We start from the raw sequence: 11,059 nt of genomic DNA, 5'->3' as shown, positions 1-11,059 counted from the left end.
ACAAACAGTAAAATCAACACCTGGCTTGTGACCACTATAGGAACACAACCATGAAACCATCACCCTCTGTCATCTATTATCTTCCTCAGATAAGCTCTGCTAATCTTCGAGGAAGAAAATTACTAACTCGCAAGTATCTGTTATACACACTTGTAATGCGTTATAAATATTATATATATATATATAATTACTACAGCAACTATGTATGCAATTCATCTGAGACATAAAAAAAAAAATTCTGTATAGTCCTTATTGTAAATACTATAAATATTATTATTGTATGTAACTTATACTGAGACATAATAAAATGTTAAAAAAAAATTATTATTATTATTATTATTATTATTATTATTATTATTATTTTGTTTTTGTTGTCTTTTTTATTATTATTATTAAAATTATGATTACATATTGCAATTACATATATACAGCACATATGATTTACATATGATTATATATTTACAACAGATATAATTCTGTTTTTTGGGTTTTTTTTTTTATAACAATGAAATTCTTACAAATTTTCATTTTTTTTCTGTATATTGTATTAATAATAGTTACTGTAGTTGGTAATTTATAGTTGAGGTTGAATAAACGTTGCATTTTTACAGCATTTATACAATAACGATGAGTTATATATGTATATATTATTTTTGATTTAATGTATTTAAACGCTGTAACTACGGTGTTTAAATACATTAAATGATGTATTTAATGTATTTAAATATCTGAGGATGACACCGGTTAGTTTATTAGTTTATTGTATCTTGAATTAGTTACTGTGTTGGGAAATAGGATAATGTTTGATATCCACTACACCCGTTGGTTGAGAAACACACACACACACACACACACACACACACACACACACACACACACACACACACACACACACACACACACACACACACACACACACACACACACACACGCACACGATAATTTGGAATGTCTTGGCAAGTCACTGAAGTGGAAAGCCTAAACTTATATACAGTATTGTGTTTCATTGAGTTTGTAAGGTGTGTAGGTTGCGTGTTTCTTGTTCATAATCTGTCCTTAGGGCTCTTTTCACGCTATATAATATTAATTTTAGTATTATATTAAATAAATTAATACTACTAATAATAATTTCTTTAATTTAATCGTCTTTCTTTATCAAATATTTCTGATGACGTATATCTAACAGTCACTCTTTCCGATAGCTGTAATGCCGAAACGTAAAGTACAGCTACTGTATCTTCTAGGAATTCTTTTTATCTTGTGGATCTCTACATATGTCTCTATTGTGTACGATATGTGGTATGCACCTGATACTCGTGATTGGCGTTGGTTTTTTCTCCAAAGAAACATATCCCATCTTGTGAACCACAAGGAGATCATCCCATTGAAAACACCTTTACAATCCTGTACAGAAGTCAAACCTTACTTGGCCATCATTGTCTGCTCGAGTCCTCCAAATTTTGCACTCCGTAGATCAATTCGACTAACATGGGCTCAATATAAAGAGAGATTTAAAGATATGTTGGTGTTTTTTCTTTTAGGAAGATCTCTAAACAGCTTAACAGAGTTAATGGTCAATGAAGAAAGTGCTGTCCATTCAGATATCATCCAGTGTGACATGCTGGATTCATACAGGAACTTAACCTTGAAATCCACGTGGTTATTAAAATGGGCAAACTCTTCCTGTTTGGACGTACAATACATTGTAAAGACTGATGATGACGTTTTTATAAACATTCCCAATCTTGTAAATTTCTTAAAGGAGACAAATCGTCAGGATGTTCTGATCGGATACAAATACAGCAGACCATATACTATAAGAGACAGAAGGTCTAAATGGTATACTCCAGAATTCTTATTTCCCGATGCAGTATATCCAGATTATCTCGACGGTTCAGCATATGTACTACCAGTCAGTGTCATCCCACAATTATACGAAGTAGTCTTAAAGACTCCCTTCTTTTTATTTGAAGACGTTTTTTTAACAGGTATGTGTGCTGAAATTCTTGGACTGGAACGTTTACATAATCCTCAATTTAAATATAAAAAACAGAAATTAGATCCCTGCATTTTTCGATCTCTTATCACTGCCCATAGAGTGACATCAAGAGAATTGGAATTGATTTGGGAAGAATTATTTGATCCAAGTATTTCGTGTACATATAGTGGACTTTTATCATGGTGGCGATAAGTTTCACACATGAACTCAACAAGATTCATGCTTGTAACTAATGCAATGTAAATATTTATTGTGAACATCTTTGTAATGTTAATAAACTTTGCTTTTCGTCTTGTGTATGTTTTTATAAGGTATATGCTGCAGTAGGTAAGATTAATTAATAAAAGACGCTTGAGATGTTTTATTGTCGTAAATATTTACTTGCTCTACAACAATTCTTACCGATGATTCCGAACACTATGTCAGCTTGTGTCCGTCGCAATTTTTGTCAGTAGATTTTTCAAAAAATAAAATAAAGTAATATGCTCAAGAGAGTTATTGTGACAATAACTCATAACTCATAATTCTACTTCACAGTCGGAGCTTTATGCTCATCCATTCGTTCTCATTTGGTTCTCTTGAAGGAAATTTACAAAAATCCTTATAAAATATTTAAAACATAACTGACACTTGTATGGGGATATCGTAGTTCTTGTATGCTGCTACCGTCATAATTACTGTTTACAAAAAAAAAAAAAAGTCTAGTTATTTAATTATTTATTTTGTCTGAATGCGAAAGCAAAGTAGGTATTCAACACTGAATAGAGATGTAGTAACCAGAAAGAGACATCTTTGCGTCCCAAATATGCAACAGGATAGCTTTTTGATTTTAACAAAAGCCATATTTTTAAAAATGTACATGCTCGCTTCCCTTGCATTAAAGAAAGATGGTAACTTTGCAGCTTTGATGAACAGCAATCATCCGTATTTGGCTTCTATGCCACTTCACTTTCAAACTGATATAAGATCCGTCACATGACATGAGAGATGGTGATATCGAATATCACCATCTCTTAATTTACTAATTCTCAATTTAGTAAATTAATTGAAACAATAAAATGGAATTTTTATTTCATTATTTGAATTAAATTGACATAAGGAATTAAAATAATAGTCAAATACCTGTGTTGTTTGAGAAATCTTATTGAAAAACGGTTTTTCATAAATCGATCATCTATCAACACAGATTATTATTAAAATCATATAATTTAATTATACCTACGATATAATAGTTATATACATTGATCTATTTATAGTGCTTAAAATTGGTTTACTCAATATTACTTTGTAAAAAATGCACAATGAAAATCAAGCACCAGAATAAACTAATGTATCTGATGCACAAAAATTACGCAATCCATCCAGCTAGTATGGTGTGCTTGGTGATCAAGTAGCCAATATCTTACTAGCATGTGCCTTTGTGAAAATCTTTACGGGAATAGTGATTTTCATCGTCCGATGTGAGTCCACCTCACCACTCTGCTTAACAGAATGCTGAACTGGTTTGAATTTTTTTGTTGTTGTTTCTAGATGAGATTGTCTAACTCAATCCATTCACTGCACTGTAGGGTTACATACTCTCAGGGGTGAAATTGTCATAAAAACGCGGTACAGGATATGGACTGTAAAAGAAGCTTTAATTTAGAGTGTCTTTAAACATAAGTTTAGATGCACTTATGTTTACAAAACATAAAATAGCAAGTAAGCAGCCCATATAACAGCTCTATGGAAATAATTTTTCTTCCATAGAGCTAGACTGCCCAAAGAAAGATCCTGATAAGTTCGATTCTAGACGTCTACTACAGGAACTTTTTCTAGATCTTTCTTCGACCGGTTCCTCATTTATTCGATTTTGGAAAAGGCAAGTAGTTGAATTTTGTTTTCTGCTGGAAGCCCGTGTTTTTAATTCCCAACTCCCAAGAGCTTTCTCTGAAGATTGATTAGCAGCCAGTCTCCACCTTTTTTGATTACATTTGATTACATTTGATACAGTTCGCTAATACTGGCAAAGAAACAAGAATTTTGCTGGTACACAGTTAAGTAAATATGCGCAGAAAAACTTTTAAATCTGATTATGATAAGGAAAGGCCGTTTATTTTTCGATTGGAGAATCTACAGTATACGAGACTGGTTCTTGACATCATACTTTCAATGCGGGACTGTGATCTAGTCCAAAACACATCGGTAGCTTAGTCGATGGCGATGCCCATCAATTGGAAAGACTTAAAGATCAAAACCCCACTAAGACATGAGGAATCATAATAACAACTTCTCAAATGAAGGTGAGTTAGGCAATTTCGTATGGGAAGGTGTTACATCCCTGAAACCCAAGTTTTTCTGAAGAAATACTATGGGTTCAGGTCATAATTTCTTCTAGGAAAACACACACAAAATTGACAGCCATAATGCGCAAAGCAGATGGTGTTAACTGCCTTATCAGTGTATTAATTAAGTTTCAAAGAATTCTGTTTTCTTAGGAGTGACAGACCAATGAACCTACCACACAAGGATAAAATGGAGGGAATATAAATAAGAGATGGAAAGAAAAACAGTGAATGACAACTAGATTAGATAGAGAGGAAAAAAGAGCCTGGTAGCTCTGCCCAATCATCGGGACATTGATAGTTCGTGAGGAAGGCTGCTGTTCTAGAGAGAGAGAGATGGAATGAAAGGGAGGAAGCGAGTTCAGTGAATTGAAAATGGACTGCAGAAGGAGGTCGTGAAGTTTCCTCTGCCGCTTGTGTTTGAATAGTTTAGTGGAAAGTGAAGGAATAGTGGATGCCAGTTCAATGAAAGAATGCTCGTCAAAGTATCTGACGAGCCATCTACGAAGAAATAGATAATGAATCACAAATGAGACTTCGAACTCTCACATGTTCAGATGGTATTCCGGTGAGAGTTACGACCTGTTCAATAACGGTTCGCCACACTCAATCTAATACCAACACACAAAAGCCAGAAACACGTAAATAGATTATTTCGTTTCCTTAACACGTTGTCCACACACAGCACTAATGTATCATAGGTTTCGCAAAATCTATTATTTAAAAAAATGGATGGATTCAGGTGGTAAAGAAACCGGCTTTTAGAACTTCTCCATGATTTTTAAGAGAACTAAAGTGAAAGGATGAGCTGTAGATTGTTCGTTTTTTTTTATCATTCTTTTTCTTTCGGAATAAGATAAGTGTTCAGACCTATGGCTGGAGGGACTGTCTGAAGTATTCCTGACTGTATCCGTGTGTGTTTTCACCGGGCCGGTTTGCCTGCTTGCGGGATGAAAAACCCCAGGATAAAAACTGGGGTGGGGAAAACCCTGCTGTCCACTCCTAAGACCGGCTAACTTGGCTATGGCTGAGGAAGATCCTTAAGCTTCAGTTCGATTCACGTCGTCGACGAGAATCGAACCTAGGACACTCCTTCCCCAGGCATATTTTTGCGAAGTGCACAGCCACCAAGTGGATAAATGACATTTATCCTTTATTTTGAAAAATAAGAAGAGGTAAACGGTATCAGAATCAGTATGATGGTGAGGATTATCTGTTATTCTGAATTATGGATAGAGAGATAGAATATACGTGTTACGTCGTTGCTAATGGCAAACACCATCCTTAGCAGGGTTGATCGTGGCTATCTTTTCTTGTGCATGAAAAGAAACGAGATGATGCAATCCGTATTTATTTTCTAAATGATATATCTATTTCTAAGACTTATCTAGATAGATACAAAATTACTTACGAAGTATATAGCGTAACCTTCGTCTGGAACGGCGATAATTGGGGGGATTCTTCTGTGATGGCTGAAATGCCAACGTTCGGGAATATCATCCTTCTTGTAAACCGTCATATTGTCATGAGCCTTATTAAGTTTATCAAACACATACGTAATGTTTTTAGGAAAGATGCCTGTAGTGGCACCTTGGTCGGTAATCCTTTCTATATCATCCCACTTGCTGTACTTCTCTAAATAGATTACGTGGATTTCGCTATTAGAAACGTTAGTCATGCACGGTCGCTAACTACTATAATATCGATAGCGTCAAAGAGGTCCCTCTCTTTAAGTTTATTTATTAGGGATCCCAGGACTCCATCAACCTTTTGAACTGCTTCGGCGACCTTGTCACTTGCTGCACCATACCGATGCCCGCTCCTGTCAGGCTCGTCAAAGTAGCCCAAAGCTATATCCACCTTATCATCAGCAAGCCAGGAAACTAACTGATCTACTCTAGTTTCATATGGAGTATTGCGATTGTAGGGACGAGTATACGTGGCTGTCACATTGTTAATTTTAACTTCACTTCCGACCCAATAGTAAACTGCTGAGGTCAAGCCCTTCGGTACGGAAGTAATCCATCCAGATCGGTTCTCCTCCATCCCACCATTTTGAGTCGACATTGGACATTGTAAACGTTTCGTTGAACTCAGAGTCGTACATCTTGTTTCCGACGATGCCATGACTTTCAGTGTACAGTCCTACAAAAAATAAAATAAATAATAATTTCTTTAAATTATGATGATAAATCACAGAAATAGGGGATATAACACAGGCATCCAAAGACGAAAACGCACGTGCAGCGAGCAACGACGTCGTAAACAAACAGTTAGCGCATCGGTTGATTCGCGGCAGCTTCATATCACTAAAAGAATTCCTCGAAATTGGTATGAGCGAATGCGAAGTTCATTTAAATGGACATTGGTCATATTTGAAAAGAGTCTTGTGAGCGGATTTATAAAGCGAAGCGTCTAAATGCAGAATATCACGCAGAGAGTTACAGACACAGAACTTATAGTAATACAGTTTATTTTATCACTTCTACTGCGACAATTTTAATGAATTTAAATGTCATTTTTATAAAATTATAATGGATGTATAAAAGAAATACCTTTATTCTACTTTAAAACCTACGAAATTCATACCTTGATGATCAAACAACATGGAACAAAATTGTAAAATACTTACTAATGTGTCATGAAACCTATATGCGTTACTTTTAGGCATTTAGTTACAATGACATTTTAGAGGTTTATGCTACGCCTTTGCGAAGCATGATTATCGAAACATCAATCAATCTCATCAAAGTTTCATCTCTAGTGAAATGCCTTTCACTCAGCTATTCACAACCTCGTGTTCTTGGTGTTACAAAAATGACAAGTGGGAACAGTTCCAAGAATTTAACTCCTCCTTTCTATGGTTAGATTACTGTTCCGTACTAAACATACTACTGTGCCTCTTAGATATTTATACTCTTACAGTGAAATGCTATTCATAAAAACTGATAACGATTTCGTAAATATCAAACAAGATGCTTTCCTTAGTAGATATAAGGGCCTAAAATATATAGTTCCTAAAACAAATAAAGAAGCAATACACAAACATTATACTTATTTAGCGGCAAAAGTATTCAACATACTACCTTTTACAATAAGAAATGAAAAAAAATGAACTAACGCTTTTTTTGTTTCCTTATAGGGAGTAGGCGACGCCGTTTTAGCCCTATTTAAATTTTGGAGGCTGAGTGGGCAGTTCAATCTCCACTGGTAGCCAATCAGATATAACTGGCCCAAGGCTATCACTATTTAATCGGTACGCAGTAAAGAAGGCGGCTAGTAAGTGCAACGATTTCGTGGTCCCTAATCCTAACACAATATTTTTAATGTCTGAAAACAGTGTGGGGTTCGACGGCCGATTACGGGACGAAATAATCCAAGTTTCCGGGAGAAAAACCTGCTTGCCCGCGCCAGAGATCGACTAACTCGGGTACTGGTCGAGAAAAGTCTTAGAAAAATGTTCCTCTAGTCGGCGACTAGATTTGAACCCCAGGCTTTTTTCGTGCGGTCAAGCGTCGTAGAAAGCAAACGCCACTTCTACTGAGCTAAACTCTAATCAAGGAATATTTATTTTTCTATAGAAATGAGGAATCTCTGTTAAAAATAATTGTATAAATTATTGGATTTAGGTAATGGTTTCTAGCATCTGCGTATTCTAAGATTCAGTCTCGTGTGTAAAATGTAAATGCTATTTAACTAGTTTTTATTTTTGGAAAGTTTTCCACTTGGTTATACTATAAATTAAAGATGCCCAGAAATTATATTCTTGGTGTAATCCTTTATCCAAGTGTAAGCAGACAGTTAAGTTTGCACGTGAACTATATTCAGGACTGGAGCAACTCGTATAAAAATGCTAATGACTTCACATCACTTGCCTTAGTATCCCATAATGCATAGCACATCCCTTTTGGGTATGTATAATGCTATGCATTATGAGAAGGCTCACTAACCAGATCGGTTTCGACCTTTATTGAGGTCTCGTCAGTGGGAGCCAGACTCAGAGGTGATACTAAGGTTGAAGTAATGCAAAAGTCATATTTTCATATTCGAGTAGCCAAAAGGTGTCACACCTTATTAAAATACTCTGGATTAGAGAAAGTTGTTGGAAAGTTTTCCATTTGGTTGTACTATAACTACGAGTATAACTATAACTTAGTTATACTATACTATGACTTCTACATTACTTCAATCTTGGTATCACCTCTGGGTCTTGCTCCCAATAAAGAGGATCTCAATAAAGGTCGAAACCTGTACTGACCCCTTCCTATAATGCATAGCATTATACATACGCGTAAGGATATGTGCTTTGCATTATGGGATACTAAGGCAAGTGATGTTAAGTCATTAGCTTCTATATACGAGTTGCCCTGATTATATTTCAGGCGCAAACTTAACTGTTTGCTTACATTTGGATAAAGGATTAAACCTAATATATAATTTCTTGGTATCTTTATATTCCAAAACCTAATTAATGTTGTATGCAACTTTTTCTGTATATATTAGTGTGTTAGCCTTCTCCTCTGTGTATGTTAGCATGTTAATCTTCTTCTCCATACATGATGACGTTTTGCATAACTGTCTCTAACCAGTGGCGCACTAAGGATTTAATCTTGGGAGGGGACGAGCACTCAAGATTTAATCTTGGGGAGGGGGATCGAGTTAAGTAGACGATTTGAAAATACATACTACGGGATACTAAGGCAAGGGATGTTAAATTAAGTTATATGATACCCGTGATCTCCTTTGGTAGGGCTTGGGCAAACGAAGTAGCGCTTGTTCCGACCGAGCACTACTTCGTTCGCCTTGCGTTCACACCAGCTGTGATTCCCGAGAGCTATAGGGTATTCCCACCTTATGTGACCACTAATTCATAAGTAGTATAGAAATAGAAGACACGACACAACATAAATAAAAAAAATAATAATTTTAATTAGGAAAAGATTTTTGGAAACTTTTCTAGTGTTTTTTCCTTTTTCTTTTGGGGGGAACCAGGGCCCTTTGGTCCCCTACCTGGGTGCGCCATTGTCTCTAACTATATGTATATCTTAATCTGGACGAGCTGTTGCTCTTAGGTTAGACGTATAATATTCAAAATTTTGTAGTATAATATGAAGTTTAGAATAAACAATTTAGATTTGAAACAAACAAAATGAGAGAGAGAGATCGATTTGGTTGTTAACACCTCTCTCAGAGACACTCTTCACAGTTTCCATATTGTGTCTGTTTTACATCCTTTTACAGTTTGAACTGCTGGCTAACTGAACTGGCTAGTCCCATTCATTTTGATCAGATCAATATGCTATGGAAAGTTTTCCCTGTGAAATATTTCCCCAAAACTACAACCTTCAGTTCTTCACAAACATAAACATATCGTAATTGACAGAGTTTTCTTTTTCTTTTTTTTTCATTACAAATCGATAATCTAATTTATCATAATAACCTTTGAATATAACAGAGATTACATAATTACCTGTAGCAATAGTGTAGTGATCCGGAAAGGTCAACATGACGAACGCTGTTTTAACTCCAACTTCCGCATGCACACCTGTTGAAGACAAAATATCAAAATTTGGAGTATAAATTTGTTGATGTAATCCCATCGAAATCCGTCAAAGGACATCATTAATACCTGACGACCTCCCACTACACATACGGGAAGGATCAATGCGTCTAAAAGGATTACAAGGTAAAGAAGAGATGACATTTCTCTTCAATTAAGATTAAATATCAGCCTTCTTGAAGGATATCGTGAATCCAGAAATGAGTATTTGTTACCAGCAACTAAACAACATACAGATGCATTCATATTCACTTAAACAATATAAAAAATATCGTATTTAAAAGAACAGCTATCAATGAACTATGACATGCTACTGTAATCAATAGTTAACAAAGACATTTTGTAATGATAAGAGCGGACGCAAACAAATGCCCTTATCTAATTGCATTCTCGAATAGTTTCTTGAGTGGTGTTAAAAGATTATGTTGAAAGAAAAATGAAACTGGAAGTATCTTCGGAACTTATAAAGCGAACCTTCGTTAAGAGCAGCTTTAGAATAATAATTAAAAATAAAATTAAAAAAAGAGAATCAAGCTATTTCACTCCATTTAGGCGATATCATGGTCAAGAACCTTCGCAGGGTTCGGATAGAGAGTTCTCCCATTCTTGAACTCGTAAATAATTTGATAAGTTTTATTTAAAAAAAAAAAAAACTTACTTGCCTGTAAAACATAAAGGAAAATTGTAAATGGATGAAGATATTATTACTTAACTTATTAAGTTAATATTTTATCAGTGTATCAACCAGTATGTTTAATGGACTCTCAGCGAAAGCCAATTTAAAAAAAAAAAAGTCTCTAAAGACAAAAAACGAAATCGGAAATACACTTCGTGCAAATTCGGCGTACAACAAAAGCCTGCTCAAATCTCAATTTTGTTCCACAACGGACGCCATTCCAGTGCTAACCAATGCCCGCCGGCAACTTCTCCCAGGGGTAATGACAAGTAACATGGACAATATATGTATTACAGATTTAACGGGGATAATGAAAGAATTAAAAAAAAAAAAAAAAGACGTTCACGACTTAAGAAGTTCGACAGAATATACTTCAAACAAAATAGATGACTTTCTGGTTATCATTGCTGGCCTGACTCAAGAAGTTAAGGAACTCAAAACAATAAACATTGATTTAGAAAGAGCAAATATGGAGCTGCGTAGGGAGCATAAAAAATTCA

The 11,059-nt window shown here is 35.2% G+C and overlaps 1 protein-coding gene and 1 pseudogene across 1 annotated transcript; one reads left to right on the top strand and one right to left on the bottom strand.

Moving 5' to 3' along the window:
* Positions 1–1,207: 1,207 nt before the first annotated feature.
* Positions 1,208–2,191, top strand: LOC150093681 (beta-1,3-galactosyltransferase 1-like). The gene has a single exon (XM_090413249.1). The coding sequence runs from the start codon at positions 1,208–1,210 to the stop codon at positions 2,189–2,191; it is 984 nt and encodes a 327-aa protein (XP_090269375.1).
* Positions 2,192–5,997: 3,806 nt separating this feature from the next.
* On the bottom strand, positions 5,998–9,923 carry LOC150093680 (bis(5'-adenosyl)-triphosphatase enpp4 pseudogene; annotated as a pseudogene).
* Positions 9,924–11,059: the final 1,136 nt, after the last annotated feature.

The sequence above is a fragment of the Typopeltis vanoorti genome, chromosome 23, assembly GCF_054136105.1.
Source record: "Typopeltis vanoorti isolate ZY-2024b chromosome 23, IOZ_Tvanoo_1.0, whole genome shotgun sequence".
In the NCBI taxonomy this organism is placed as follows: Eukaryota; Metazoa; Arthropoda; class Arachnida; order Uropygi; family Thelyphonidae; genus Typopeltis; species Typopeltis vanoorti.
This window is presented reverse-complemented; position numbering and strand designations above follow the sequence as displayed.